The sequence below is a fragment of the Meleagris gallopavo genome, chromosome 6 (genome assembly GCF_905368555.1).
Source record: "Meleagris gallopavo chromosome 6, MGAL_WU_HG_1.1, whole genome shotgun sequence".
Lineage (NCBI taxonomy): Eukaryota > Metazoa > Chordata > Aves > Galliformes > Phasianidae > Meleagris > Meleagris gallopavo.
Genome location: NC_139409.1, coordinates 23,986,080 through 24,002,234, shown reverse-complemented (window position 1 = coordinate 24,002,234; position 16,155 = coordinate 23,986,080). Strand labels below are relative to the sequence as shown.

Here is a 16,155-nt window from a genome sequence, read left to right as displayed (position 1 = left end):
TCATCCATAAGTTGGAATCACAGCCATAGCTCCCCAGCTTTGTGAATTCCACGTGGATGCAGTGCACTCAATTGGGGACAGTGTCACAGTCTGAGATGGGAATGCCATGAAAATACACTGGCATTGGTACGGATTTGTAAACGACTCCGTACTTGTGTGTGCTGCTCTATGCTCACCCTTCATTGAACTATTTACATGATCAGTTTGGATTTTCACCAGCAGAAAAGCTGATAGACAATGAATTTTAAACACGTGATTTTAAAAATCTTATGTTCTAAGGGATGGGAAATATCATGTTTGGTGACCTACTCAGTGATTGCAGATAAAAAGTTTAAATTACAAATATGTGTGATACCTTAAAAAACAGCAACAAAAAAGAGACACTGACAATCATCAGACAAATTTATAAAATAACCTGAAGAACAGCAATATATTTGAGGAAATAATGATCTGCTGTGAATATTTCGCAAATAGAGAAAGATGGATTGTGAATGATTCATTCGGACTGAATCATATTGGATTTTATTAGAGAAATCCTCAGAGTTAGGACTACTGTGTGAGCACAAGATCTTGACTAAGGTTCACTAGACTGATGTGCTAACCCACGGCAGCCAGATAGCCTTTATTGGAAACAAAACAAACAAACAAATAAACAAACAAACAAACAAAAAATGCAAAGAAACCAAAGCCAAGGGCAAAAAAACCCCAAACCCTTAACGTAAGGAAGGGAATACTGCTTCATGTCTTTCCATGAGGCCTCATTGAAGGAGAAGAATCAGTAATGAGTTTTAAGAACTATTTAAGTAAAATAAGCTCAGGAAAAAGCTTGAATTAGTTGCAGTCATTTAATTTGAATGTTGAAGTCTTTGCCACTGGGCTGTTTATTTCTACTGCAGGATATACTTACATGAAGACATACTTGATGCAAGTTTTGTGGTAAGTTAACGTACAGCATGCTCCTCGTGCTACTGTATGCATAATATAACGTAGAAAAGGCCATCTGGAAGAGAACTACTATGTTGTGGGGCGGAAAGAAGGTATGCTGAGGAAAACAGCTCAGTGACGATGATACTAGCATAGGTCTCGAGGGTCTTGGGTCAGTCTTTGCTTTACCATGGTCTTAATCACTGAGCTAATTGGTGCACTCAGGCTTTTCCAGATTGACTCTTTGCAGATCCAATCATTTCCAGAACTTTCCAGATGTGCTCAGATTTTTCTAGACCCAAGAAGAGATTTCCTTGCCTTCAAGCTATATGTTTCAATGCATACAGCTTAAGCACTGAGCTGCCAGTGCAAAATTCAGGACAGTGTAAGAGACATCATAGAAAGAATAATGTCAGACTAAGATTCAAACCAGCTAGTGCTCTGCCTTATAATCAGTAAATAGTCAGTAACAAAATGCTGATCCTATGCCATCTGCTTAGACCAGTCCTTTACCAAGATTAAAAACCCTGAGGGTGCCAGGCTGTCAGTCTCTGTGATGTTATTTTTAATAAGCTCAGCAAAATCTTGTGTCTATTACAATATAGTTGCCCTCCTACATAATGACCTAATAGCTGAAACACCTAGTGAATCCACTTTCACACTCTTCTAAATGTGAACAAACAGACAAATTTTTCACCTCATGGTCAGCTTCCAGATACTAGATTGTGAATTATTTTGGAAACAAGTACAGCTCTCCTGCAGAACTTGTCCATATATGTATCAAGAAACTTAGGGTACCCTGTATCAGAAGAAGGAACAAGAAGGAGCATGACTACAGGTAGTTTCCTGTTGAAGAGCCCTGGTGTGTGTGATCGTGTGACTGTTACAATTAAATATAGAAAAAGCCATTTGATCAGAAGAACCTCCTAACTTATGCAGGAAATGCCTACATCTTTTGTGATGAGAACTCACTCATATTGCTACCCTCGTCACATTGTCTCATACAAAAGAATCATGCCTCTCCCAGGTTTAACTCATCTTGGATTCTCTTCTATGCAATGACAGCTTCACTGAAAAGAACGATAAATGTTCCTTCTCTGTTCCCCAGAGCAGTTTATGGCTTTGTGGTTAAAATACACTGAAAGGAATATGAAACATGGATCTGAACCTAACCTCAGTCAGTGGAGGACTTTGAAAACAAGTTGCTTATGAGGCCAAGCATTATGCTGTAATCTACCACAGACATATCACATGCCATTGTAAAAGTGAACAGTCTCCTTCCTTATGGGAAGATAAGGAGTTTGGGCCTGTACATGTGCTTTAGTTGTGGACAGATACCTGCTGGGCTGACAACTTGAGGTTGATTATTGCACTCAGGTTTTCATATAAGCTAGGCAATGACTTCCCAGCCTTGTCAGGGCCAAGACTGTGCTTAAGGCTTGCTCAGGACTTCAGGCACTTGAGGCTCTCAAAGGCTGCAAAATTAAGTGCTAGAAGAGCTTATGTGCTGTCACATGTAGGGACCAGCTAAAAGAGGCTTTCCAGAGTCACTGGTTTTTATTTATGTCTGAATATTACCGCTAGACTACTTGAAACACATGCAGGCTTGTTGGCTGTGTTTTTCTTTGATAAGGCTCAAGACCATGTGGTAGCATAGTGTGAGAACTGTAGGAATTTTCTTAGCTGTCTCAATTTGGAAAAAAATAATCACATTGAAGCTTGTTTTCACAAAAATAAAGCTTAATAGGACAGCCTTTCAGCCTCGCATCTAAATATCTTGGCTTCTGTGTATCTGCAGAATGTTGTATTTGTATTCTAAGACAATTGTTATGCTATTTTCTCTGTAATTTTTCTCTCTGTAGTGGTATTATTAAAATAATCTGAGACTGGTTTTGTTGTTTATAAATGGACTGCTATTATCTATTCATTTGTGACAAGGTGACAGTATTTATTTATCCAGTTGTTAGCACATAGACAATACATAATCTATTTTGTGTGTGTGTGTTTATTTGAAAAGGTGTGCTGGGAGGAAGGCTCTGAGTCTGCTTTGTCCTAACTGCTGTTTTCTAAGTCAGGCAGAACTAGCACAAAAGAAAAGGTGAAACTTTCCTGTGTACAGCTGAGCATGTGCAGCAAGCACAAGGATGCAGGATGGGCAGAAAAGGGAGATAATCCAGCAAGTGGGGTGGTTTCATTGCAAGAAGAAACTGGAAGGGTGGGGAAATGAAGGACGTAGATACACTGCCAGGCCTCGCTAGTGATGGAAGAACTTCTGAGGCACACAAAGGAGACTGTGTAAAATCTGCTAGAAACCAAAAAGTCATTAATTTATCACAAGCAAACACAAAATAAAGGATCCATCCTCCAAAGATAAATAGTGGGCGAGAGCAGATGAGTTTATGAATCCCTTTCATGAGGGATCTCTACCATCTCACTCTAGGTCAGTTAAAGACAAGAAACAGTTAATTGCTACGGTTTACACTGTAATCAATCTGGTTTTGAGATTTAGTATCGCTTTCAACCTTCTTAGCATCCTTACAAAGCTCACTTTTGGGAAGGTGCTGGAAGATCCACCTCGAAGCTATGACTAACATAACCCTATTGCAAGGTAAAACCTTGCCTGACAGCTACTTGCAACAACTCTGTAAATGCTTCCAAGCAACCTTTAGCTACCCACAAGTGACTAGCTCCTTGTCCGTGTTGCCAGCCCCTGGCCAGCCTAAAGTTCCCCCAGAAGCCAGAGGCCACGAAGCCACCAGCACGGGCATCGGCAGGGCCAGTGATTGCCATGGACCTGCGTGCCAAGTGGTGTGCTGCCAAACACGCCCAGACAGGCTGGCTGCAGACAGTCTGCAAACTGTCTGTGAGGCCGAGGGGGCCGTGCCTGCGGTCATCCTGGACGCAGCCGCTGGTTCCAGCAGGGTGCTGGCGTGTCACGTTCAGTCTGTCAGGCACCAGAAGCGTATCAAAATTAGGTTAATTCTGTTCATCTTGACAATAGTCTTGAAACACAACAGTTAAGCATCCTGCAAACAGCAGTCTGACTCACGGGCAAAAAAAATAGCTCGGGGCACGAGAGCGGGCTTTGCCGAGAGGGGTGACGCTAACATGGTTGCCACAGCGCTGCGAGACTGGAGGGCGTCTTGCAGCTGCTCGTCCTGGCATCCTTCCTCAGTGCACGGCCGAAGCTTCCCGTGATTAACGGCACGAGTCGTTAGCCGGGCCGCTCTCCAGCGTCAGTAGGGCTCTACATCTCCTCGGTACTGCCCCTTGGCAGCCGCGAGGAGATGGAAGCGCTCTGAGGGCACCGACCGCGGATTAAAGCGAACAGGGACGACAGGCTGCGGGCACCCCCAGGCTCCCGAGGCCTCTCCCGCCGCATCGCTCCCGCGGCCGGCGGCCCCGAGGCAGCGCCGTGCCGGGCGATCACGCGGGCCGCGCCGGGCCGCGCCGGGCCGGGCGGTGCAGCCAATGGGCTGGCGGCGCCGCGCGCCCCGTCCGTGCCTGGAGAGCGGTGACGGCCGGCGCTGGCGGGCTGGTGCGCAGGCGGAGAAGCTGCCTGCCGCGGTCGGAAGGGAAGGGAGGGGAGGGAAGGGGGTGGCTGCGCCGGGCACAGCATGGCTGCCAAGGTAAGTCCCCGCCGGCGGGCGGGCGGGCAGCGGGCCCTCGGCGTGCGGCCGGTGGCGGCGGTCTCGGCGGGGAAGGGGCTGCGGCGGGAGGCGGGCGGCTGCCGGCTGCCGGCCGTGACCTCCGGCCCGTCCTTGGCGAAACTTAAGGGCGGGCGGCGCCTCCTCCGCGCGGCCGCGGAGCGCCGGCCCCGGGGAAGGGGCGCCGCAGGGCAGCAGGGCCGCTCGGCGTGTCGCGGGGACGGCCGCCCGGCCCGCGCTCAGCGAGGTGCCGGCCTCCCGCCTGCGGGCGGAGAGGCTGCGCGGCGGGGACTTCTCTACCTTAGGGGCTCGGGCCCGTTCTCCGCTCGGAACGCACCGTATGCCCGACGCGGCGCGGCCCTCCCCGGCCCCGCCGAGCGCCGCCGTGCCCAGCCGTTTGCAGGCGGCCACGTGCCGGGCTGCGGCGGTGGGGGAGCCTCGGCGGGAGGAAACGGCGCGGCGGGGCCCCGGCGCGGGGGCCGGCGGTCGGGGCTGCGAGGCGCCAGGTGCGCCCGGCCCGGAGCGCGGTGCCGACCTGTCCGCCTTCGGGCCCGGGCACGGCTGCGGGCCGCCCTCTGCGGCCTTCTCTTGCCTTTTCTCCCTGTGGTTGTGGAGGAATCCTGCCGTTTCCACTTTTGCTTATAATTCCTTCCGGCTTCACCTCTGCGCTCTTCCATCAGATGGGTACTGCTCTGCTATGCTTTTGTGCTGTTTCAGTGTAATAAATTAATGTAAATAGTTTTATCAATAACATGATTCCGCTTCACCTCCCCCCACTGCTGGCTATCTACCAAAAGAAGGCCATATTGAGAGTGGGTATTCCATTCCTGATGACAGACACTTTTATGTGAAAAAATAGTAAAGCTTCCAGTAAGAAAGCCAAGCAAACACATATACGTACTCAGATGCTCTGGCTGGAGTTCCATGCTCCTCTATGCCAGTAAGGCTGTGATGGAGCTGCTCCTGTTAGCATCTAGCTCACTGGGAACTGAAGTACCTGCAGTTATAATGGATTGAGCAGTGCATGATTCCTCCTTATTTGCTAAAATATATTAAACAGTCATCCTTCAATATTAATGAACCTTAGCTGTCTCAACTTTTTTTTTAATTGCCCACTGGCCCATACTGACAGCATATTAAATACTTCTTATGAAACTCAGACTTGGGTCTTCAGTTCACTGAATTTATAAACCATAAGAAGCAGTCTGCAGTTCATTTGAATCCACAGTACTCAATTATACCTTAAACATATTGTCTGCGTAGCTAGTGCTTGTCTAATTGGAAATACAGATGTGCTCCATGCTATGCATATGTATGGTGGCCTTTTTCTTTTAGCTTTGTTTATTACCTAAATCTTTAGTAGGATACGTGGGAAGGAGTCAATGCTTGGGGAGAAACTGGGTTGAATACAGCATGTTTCAGATTACACCAAACTTGGCAAAGAGATACCTAATAAAAAGAATATCTCTTTGTTATAAGTGTCGTAAGCATCCTTGGTGCATTGCAAGACAGAGGTGCAGCACTTTCTACTACTGTGGGGTTTACTGCCCTCAGGTAATTTCAGAAGAAAGCTGTGCACAGACTTGAATGACTTAGGTTGGAAAAAAAAAACAAAAAACAAACAGCAGCAGAACTGGGAGCAGCTGGACTGGATTAATTATTAAGTTACCTCATGAGACTTGAAGGTTTTTATCTTTTTGAGGTGAAATAGTTGCTGTTAAACTCAGATGACTTTCTGCTTTTATTGTAGTCAGCAACAACACGTAAGTAGCGTTTTGCGCTCTAACGGTAACGTCTGAACTCAGGTTCTGCAAGCACACACATGAATAACTTTGCCACATTAAGAGCTTCTGGGCCTTAAGTTATTCACATGTGCTTGCAGGCATGGGCCTTGATTTGTGTTCTAACTCCCTCACTGATGCATCTCAGTAATGTTTGCCTTTTTCACCTCAGCCAAACAATGGACTGGTGAGTTGAATGATTTTTCTAAAATTCCTTCAGTACCTTTTCCTTGCCAGTATCCTGCATGACCGCTTCCTTTAATTTTTTTAATTATACCATTTTAGGCATATGAGTCTTTGGAATTGAATGTAATTGTTCTTCACTTGCAAGATTTCCATTGATGACATGTTAAGCAGACTCTAGGAATTTGGTCTTTCAAAAGGAAAGCCCAAATGGGATGCTGTCAAGGTTGCATAGTTAAGCACTCAGGGATCAAGAAGTGGGCAGAGCTTTTATGCATGCAAGCTTTTATGTCCATTACAGGGCCATAGAGTTTTCATCACTGTTTGATACTTGGTGTCATACTACTTATACAGCGTTCATATGGTGTGTAAGTTTTTACCTGTGTTACACACAAATGCGTGTTTGGAGTCTTCAGAAGTGTTTCCTGGGAGCGTTTTGAGAAAACTGCGTTGCAAATTATATTTGCACACGTGTCCAGGAAAATTATAGTTGAGATGTTTCAGTAGAATTTTAACCTACTGATAACTAAATTGCCTTCATAAGTGCTGGCTTCATTCTCTGAATTGCAGAAAACACAAGCTTTATGGAAAAACTATGGTAATGCATGTATAGTGCTGTAATGGGCTTGTACACAGCATCCCATGCTTTATTTCTTCATTTTTGAGTGTTTAACAGTGCAAGCGCCATGCTTTGTCTGCCCTTTAGTCAGATTCCTTTAGAGAGACATGTTATACAATCTAGCTAATGCCACCTGTGATTCACCCAGAGTATGTTTTACAGCTGAATTGGCTGTGGCTGCTGAGTGAATGTAAGCTGCCCTTGCTCCATGAACCCTTACACAGTTCTGGCCGTAGTGATTATATCATGCGCGCTCAAAGTGTGACTTGATATCTTTTTAAAGTCATACTGCCTGGTAAAATCTAAAATTATTTTTCAATGGGAAGTTCTAAGGTGCTTCTCAATGAAACCTGCTCACCTATCTGATTTTGCCTTTGCTACTTTGTTACTTTATCTCTTCAGCTCGAGGCCAGAAACTGTTATTAATAGTAGCAGAAAGTACGTGCAATTTTTTTTTTACTTTATGCTTCATAGCCACTAAGCTACCCTCAAAGGAGTCGAAATTGTATTAAAGCAAATTCCAAACTTGGATGATTTCAGTAGGCACGTTAAGACGTAGAAACCTGTGTGAAAACTGTGGGCTTTGCATGGAATTGTTGTACGCCATTGAACTTCATCTCTGCTATGGATAGCATGTGAATAAATTTTGACAGTTGTATTAAGCTGCATAGCACTAATATAGGATGAGATCTTTAAATACAGTGGTCTATCTGTTTTTTTTCTACTGTGATTGTTTTGCATGTGTGAACTTGTATCCATTGGGCTACTTCTATTACCCAGAATGCGTAAATTGCTTGTTTAAAAGTGATTGTCTTATCAACAAAGTGTAATATAAATGTCATATGCTAAAAAAAAAATAGTTGCAAAACAACTGTTCAAGTAAAGCCACGAACCTTATCCGGTGAGACTGTTTGCATGCTTAAAATGAAGTGCATGCATCAATCTTTTTAAGAACTAGAACCTGACTGTCAAAATGTATTAATGAGTAGGTAAGGTTGCTGCCCTTACCTATATGACAATATTTGGGATGTTTCTAATGCCTGGGAAATAAACTTCGTTCCACAGTTTGGGTATGCTTAACAACTTTTTATTCTATTTTTGCTTATATCTATTTTCTAACTGCCTTGGAAACTGTATCAGTGGAGTTTCATGTTGTTTCTGGTAGCGTAGTGTTTACTGTTAAAAAAGGCCATTAGTGCCCATCCCAGACTTCTGCGTGCCTTGGTGTTAGTGTGGTCTATTTATCAGTGAAGGCCCCAGTCCCACAGGATGCATTGCACTGACCGAGTTCACTGGAGTGCTGGCCCTGGCTCTGTTGGGCCTTTTTGTGTGCAAAAGTGGTGGCCCAGTGCCATGTGAGCTGATGGGGTCTGGATTTGCAGTGATTGAAATATGAACATCGCGACAATAAGATTCAAGGAGAATGTGATTCCAGACGATGCCAGAACCATTAGATTCTGATGCAGCCATGCCACAAGTGTTATTTTGCTACCATGAATATCCAGCCTGCTCCTTTTCTGCATCATCCATCCGCATCACACCTCCTTCATTCAGCTCCTTTTCCCATGCTCCTTTCCCCGTTTCTAGCAATAGATTGAGATGCGTCTGGATACAGACTGAATTAGCTCTTCTTGCCCTAGGTAATGCTATTCTTACCTTCCTCCTTCAAAATGGTAGAGTAGAATTGAATTGCATTGCACTGGCCCTCAAAAGTGAACAGGTGAGGGATCCTCGCATCGTGGTGGGCTTCTGTGCCCCCAGAGGGAGTGTAGTCTCTTATGGATAGGCTCCAGACAGCCAGCACCACCAGCGACACTGTGGGAAACAAGTGGCTGGTGAGTAAGGAGAGAACGTCTGTTTTCCTGAATCATCACTCAGTTTGTGCCTTAATAGTGTCGTGACACTTAACTGCATCATGGTTGTGTTTTTTGGATGTGGTAGCGTTGTGTAAGATCCAAGGGGAATTTAGCCTTGCTGGTCTGTATGAGTCTAGCAGTGCTTGCTGTTGTGTAGCTGGGCATGAGCCTATAAATTCTGAAATGCTTTATGTGTCATGAGACTTTTTTTCACCTCTTCCCCAGAGAAAAATGTGTATTATTTTGCTGCCTATGACCTTTTATTATGTCTTGTCTTCTTAAGATGCCAGAGTTTATCTGATGAAGAATTCATGTGAGTCTTGGTAACTTCATACCTAGGAGGAAGCAAGTGATTTACTCTCCTTCCCCCTCCTACTCACCATTGTCATATGCTTTGTTTCATTTTGTTTCTTTTCCTGCACATTTACATTTCTGGGAACCACCTTAATCCCACAAGGTGTGTATCCAGTTTCAAGGCCCACTGGTAAGAATAATCTCAGAAAGTGACCTGCTGGAAAACTCCACAGAGCTCTGTTCTGCAGTGAGCACTGGGGGGGCAGCTACCCTGAAAAGGAGCTTTATCACACTGTTCCTTTTTGGTCTTAGTTGTGCCTGTGTGTTTATAGGTACTGCTGTACTTGCCCCTTTTCTTTACCAGAACAAGGTGGGGGCTGTTTTGTGGATTTATGTTTTTAATATGTTAGATGGGACTACGTGTTGAGATTATCAGTGTTCTTAGCGTGTTTTTGAAACTTACTCTTTTCCTTTATAGTTTCCCTTTAAGATCAACTGCAGAGTAACCTGACTTCCAGGATAGCCTGGGAAAGTTTTACTGGACTGAGAGTTATGCATACATCCTCACATGCATCTCTTCCATTGTGATACTGTTTTTAAGTTATCTGGATCTTATCATGTCAGGAAATGAATTCCACTTTCTATGCAGCTTTGTGTCCCAGGTAGTTAGAGATGCTCTTGAAAGTGTGCTTCAAATGATAAGGCATTCTTCCTGATGCTGTAATGTAGACAAGCTTACATCCCTGAATGATAACAATCTGTCTTCTGATCAGCTTGTTTAGGCCAATGTCTATTTCATTTATCTATGTTGTCCAAGGATTGTGACAAGGAGGTATGTGATACTGTATTTCCTGGAAGATGGCATGAACGCATTGCTTAATTTTAGCTTCATTTTTGCTTTTGATCTCTTGAATTGCTTCTGCTTTGGCTATAGATTGGCTTGACAGTACTGAACAGAGCCTGCATATTTGTATGTCACCAGACCTAAACTTGTATAAGGCTTCTGGGCACTTCTGTAATGATGCTGTTGTACTCGAGCTACAGCGCAGTCTTCAGAAACATAGCAGCTGATGTTTTATGGTGCTAGATAACTATAGGTTGTAAAACGTAAGATTGCATATTTTCTGGTGCATTCCCTTTCTGGAAATATCTGTATCTCGACCATTTGTAGGGAGATAAAGAGATCCTTATAAAAAGACCCTATCTTCGATTGCTTTGGAATGAAGCAATTTCAACAGAAGCTTTGTTAAAACACTTAAAGGAACACTGCAAATGCATTTTCATAACATTTTAAAATAATTTCATGCTATTTACAATACCTTAGAAACATACAATTGCAATTATATTCTTTACCAAAAATGTTACTTGGCTTGCTCAAAACTCAGTGTGTTAAAGGATGAAATTGCTCACAAGGAGTGGGTTGTTGGTATTTTTCTTTTCTTTAAAGAGGTGAAGAAAAAAAAAAAAAAAGAAACATTTAGGAGAGTGGAGAAGTGCACACATGTACACCAAGCTACATGCATTTAGAGAAGAAACAGAAGAAACAGAGCTTGCCACAAGCCTGGCAACAACAAACTCTTCTTACTGGATACCTGAGAGATGCTTAACCTCAACTGCTGGATTCACATGCCACTGATGCCTTGCAGTCCGAGGCAGCCTTCAAGAACTGTTTCTTTGCTGACCAGTGAGTGCACTCTTGGGATTCCACTGGAGTTCTACCTTGCTTGTTGGTGTAACTCTTGGTCACATGCAAACCTGGAATTAGGTGCACAACATCTTCTGGCTTTCTGTAGATCAACACCCCATACCTAACTCTTAGCCTTTTGGCTTTGGGACTAGAATTAGGACAAGAAACCTATCTGAGTTGTCCAGGAATAGCTATGCTGGCATGCTGAGCAGCAGGCAAAGTGAACCCGTGGGGAATCAAAAGATAAGGGTGTCTCTGGCAGATCTTCCCGCATCAGGCCTTGCAGCTGTCTGTCAGCCAGGAGTACTGTGCAGTTAGTAATACAAGAAACCCATTCAGTTGCTGACAATTAGAGTTCTCAGGTGAGAGGGGGAGATTTGCATTGTCTGCTGCCATGTTTATGCATTTTGCATGGCTGATAGCTCCCATCGTGCTTTGGGGGGTTGCAGTGCACGCGGGGTGTGTTTGTGCATGGCTGCTGCCGGAGTGGTAATTCTAAATGATGTCTGAGATGGCTGTGCTGCTCAGTCAGCCTGCAGTGCTGCTGGATGGTGCTGGGACTTCAGGAATCCTGAAAATCATAAACTGCATGTGCTGGTTTTGCTCACTGAGGGACAGATTTTGCATCATGCTGTGACTGGAATAGTGGAGTGTGCTCGTGGGTCTGACACTGGGAGGCTGAACAAAGTGCATTTTGCAGTTGTACAAACAAGCGTTTTATTTGTAGAGAGAGCATTGAGGTTTGCAAGCTTCTGACAGGACAGCCATGCTTTTCAAAAAATAATTTTGAAATCTCCTGAATATCATCTCTACTCCTATAGTTTCAGGAGGTTGTCTGCTCTTGTTTGGAGCCCCAGGCTGGGCCGGCCCTGGCTTTAGGCCTGGCTACTGGCCCATTGCAGAGGTGGTTCTGCTGCAGAGGTGCCCTTTGGCGTGGGGAGACCACCATGTGCTTCCTGAATCTCCTGATCACTGTGCTTTGAAAGCCAGCAGTAACCCTGAAGCACTGATTCAACTTGGGTGTACTGAGCATGCAGCAGCAGTACTAGGGTAATATAATGGTGCCGTGATGAATTGGAGTGGGTAACTGACTTGGCAGAAAGTAGAAAACTGTATTTGTTCATTTGTTTCTTTGGGTTCCGGTGATTTTTTTTTGTTTGATTTTTGTTTGCCTTAAGTCAGATCACAGTAAAACAACACAGTGCTGTTTGTCTTCCATGGTGACGTAGTGTAATGTAGCTCTTAGTGTAGAAATGAGAAGGAGTTGTTGGTTTCTTTTCCTTTTTCTATTTTTTTCTTCTTTTCTTTTTTTTTTTTTTTTTTAATTTAACGCAAATTATATCTGTCCTGTTCTCCCTGGCAATTCAGGCAACTCAGTTGTGACAGCCCTTCATGCTTCGCTCATAATGGGATGGATAACTGTGCAGATGCCAGGGCCTTTTCCCTTAACGTGGTGCAAGAATATAGCCTTGGGGGTGTAAGAGTAAGTTTGGCAGAGGCAAACTTCTGAGGTTGTTCTGGAACTACTTGGTCAACGAATGCTGCTACTGTTTATCTCGGTGCTTGTGGGCAGCAATCAGACTACGTTAGAAGAAAAAAAATGGAATTGAAACACCAAGAAACCTTTGTCATCATTTGTTCTCTTACACTGTTTTCCTCTTAAATTTTATACCAGACCCTTTGGGAGACTTTTGTCCCATTTTCTCCATATAGCCCAGTAACTGCACTCACAGGAATGCTTTTAAAAGGAAAACTTTGATGGAAATTTTCCATAGAAGCAGAAATAAGAAATAACATTGCCCTTGCAGATGGTGGAGTGTTGTGGTTTCTATTTTTCTTTTGTTTGCTTGTTTTTTAGGATGTATCTCCAATTGGTTGATTTAAATATTCAAGTTTATACCTGCATTTTCTTTGATTAGCCCAGCAAGTTCCAACACATTTTTCTAATGGTGCTGATGAGTTTCAGCTCAGCATAGAAGTAAATGGCACACAGAAGACAACTGCAATCTTAGCCAGTTAGGTGTGAGGCAACTGGTGATTTCCTAGTTATCTGAAGCTTTTTTATTACTTCAGAAACAGGAGAGATAGGGGGATTTATCCCAGTGATGATGATGGTCGAACCTTCTATGTGATGCAATGACTCTGTATTTTGCTTGTTTTCGAAATACTGTTATACATTTGATTGGTAGGCACTGTGGCCTTTTCTGAATTATCCATATGTATATAGGTAAAACTTCATGCCTTTGAGTTCTAGGTTACTGTTGCCTTTGTGTCTGTGACCTTTGTACGCTCTTGTCTCACTGCCTACCATTCCATGTTAGGTTAACTAATGTTCATCCCTTCAGCAGGAGGCCCAGTCTCAAAGGCCAGTGCTGAACTGTGTATCTGCTTGGGAGCTTTGATGGGAGTCACAGCTCTGCTTGTGACATTTAGGACTGTGAATTGCTGGGTTGGCAATACAAACCTTTTCTGCTCTTACCAGCTGATATTTATAGGCATAATTACTACCAGTTTCTTAGATTCTCTTTAGGTATTTTTATTTCGTTGCTGGTTTTAGATCTCCAGACTGAGATCTGAGTTTGTTGTACTAAATACAATCAGAGTTTATTGTAATAAATAGAGCTGCTGCAAGTTATGATTGCTTTAGTCACTCAAAAATCTGGTTCCTTTCCTGAGTGACATATTTTCTTGGTTCCCCACAACTCTTGTCTGTGGGATGGAGATGTCCTCACAGCAGCCTTACGCCTAACGGTCTGTGCTCCTTGTCAGGCAGTTGAGTTGAATTTAGATGTGAGTTTTGGGAGGGATCTGGGGCTTGCCATCACCTTGTCCTCCTCAAAACAGAGCTCTAACTTACACCTAAACGTTAGCTATGGAAGGCGATACTGTTTTGGTTCTTAGCCGTGGTCTCAGTCAAGCAGTGTCCAAGTAGCCTCTTGTTTCCAAAAGATGCTACAGACTTCTATATGAGCCTCCCGAGTGTATCTAGATGTTTGATATTCTTTCTGTTAATGCAAATAGGACTGATAATGACTCTCGAGACTGTTACTTCTTGCTCTACAAAGTATCGCAGGTTTGTAGCCTTTCCCACCGTTTCAGTACTCATTGAATTAACTACTCGTTGATTCAAAATAGGTAGAAACAATAAAACACTTTAAAGATTACATTTGCGGTTGTGGGGAGCTGCTAGAAGAGCAGTATGTGTGCTTTCTACAACCATAATTTTATATCCTTGATGATTAGAGCAATGGAAGAATTATGAAGAGCAACTTTTCCAAAGCTGAAACATGAAAGGAAGTGCTGGGTGGCTGGATGACTGTAGTTATTTGGCAACCTTATAAATAGATAGCTGCCTTTTTAATTACTGCTATTTTTTTATTCCCCTCCTTTGATTGCTTCTACGTTACTGTCCTTATGTATTGAAGTGTTGGCTGCTGAGCTAAATGGCCATCGAGGAAATTTAAAGCACAGCATCTTGGATCAGTTGTGAAACTGCAAAGTGAGAAAATAGGGAATCAAAGTCTGAATTTTTCTGATACATCTGAACACATTTTTCTTAAATTGAAAACTTCAGGAAAAGGATGAGAATAGCACTCTTATGTATTTGAATTCCATTTATTTCTCCAAATGCAAATTATTCCTCCCCACGTTTCTGACACTGTAAACGTGTAACAGTTCCTTCATAACTGAAATTCTGAAATTTAGATTTGGTGTGTAAAGTGCTGCTGACCCCTCATTTTTCCAGCTTTGTGCACAATTTTATCTTTTCATATACTTCAGTTTCTGCTGCTGAATATTACCTGATCTTTATTTACTGAAGATTTTAAAATGTTCTTTCTTGGAGCCGAGCTTCATTTCCATCTGAGAAGATAAGTTTAAACTTATCACAAAATAGAAGGTTCAAAGAAGGTTCCTTGGCAGTTGGAGTCTTTTTTTTTAGTGCTGGTTTTGCAAGGAGGTATGGAGAGAACAACATCTAGCACACTTTGTTCTTTTGTTTTCTTTTCTGACATCGTGTGCTGGGAAAAATAATGTCTAGAGATTTGAGAATACGGAGTCATAGAAGGGCACACGTTTTTCTGCCTTTTTTTGATAGTGTTTGCATACTGCCTAAAAGTGCACTTAGTCAACAGCGGAGGATGCTTTCACAAGGACGATCCTGTGCCAAGTGCCAATCATCCAGCCAGTAGGAGGAAGAAATTGTAATTGTCTTCTTACTTAAGTTGCTGGGTTTTATCCCAACTTCTCTGAACTCTCTCAGCTAATAGAACTCCTGGCTGTTTTTTTTTTTTTTTTTCCCAGTCAATGGATATTTAGTTCTGGGAAGTTAGCAAATGTGCCCATTTAATCTAAGTAAAGCAGTAAGGTAGAATCCTTCTTGTAAGGAATAAATTAGAGCGAATTATTCAGTGTTGGAGTAGCTTGAGCTGCATCTGACTGCATCTTTCATCAAAGACTGATAGCCTTGCAGTTAATCAAAATGCAGGTAACATCTCCAAAACATAAAAAGCCATCAGCAGGATCATGACACACAAATTCTACATCTGTGCAAGCAAATCTGATTTGGAGATCAGTATTCAAATGTGTACATACTGCTGTGCATTTTACCACAAACCTCCAAACCAAAGTATGTGTATAAATATGTATCATGTGTATATGCATAGTGCAGCCCTAACAGTCCTCTTGGGCCTCCTGCACTGAGAAACAACATCTGTTTTAATGTTTCTTCCCATCTCTGCCTACTTGTGATGTTGCTGTGCTTTTTTTTTTCCCCTGCAGCTCTTTTATGCCAGGTACACGTGACAGCTTCTCAGCTGAGCTCTGGGCTGGCATGTGATGTTACAGAGAGAGGATGGGGTGTTGTCTTCTGTCAGTAGAGCAGGAGGTTCCCTATTGAAGGAGTTAATTGAAAGGCATGTTCTGCAGTAGGAGTCAGGCGTTGTCATCTGTCCTTTGCTACGTGACTTTCCTGTCGCATCCATCCATCGCGTGACCTCATACACAGGTCTAATTTTAGGATAGAAGAAAAGAGATCTGAAAATTAGTGTTACTGAGCAAACAGCACTGTTGTTATTATCATCTTTCTGTTCTTTTCAAATATGGCCTGTTTCTACTTTTCCTTCAAACCCTGGCTACTAAAATCTCTTGGTCACGTATTTTATTA

At 43.3% G+C, this 16,155-nt stretch overlaps 1 protein-coding gene across 2 annotated transcripts in view; it reads left to right on the top strand.

Moving 5' to 3' along the window:
• Window positions 1–4,439: 4,439 nt before the first annotated feature.
• SLC25A13 (solute carrier family 25 member 13) overlaps window positions 4,440–16,155 on the top strand; it is a 93,417-nt gene continuing 81,701 nt past the window's right edge. The window contains exon 1 of one of the 2 annotated variants that reach the window (XM_085227473.1): window positions 4,440–4,553. In XM_085227473.1, the coding sequence (XP_085083599.1) occupies window positions 4,542–4,553 (12 nt within the window). In that variant the 5' untranslated portion in view covers window positions 4,440–4,541. Of the gene's footprint in view, window positions 4,554–6,453; window positions 6,540–16,155 lie in introns of those variants that run through there. The other variant, XM_010712549.4, reaches the window with a different exon arrangement.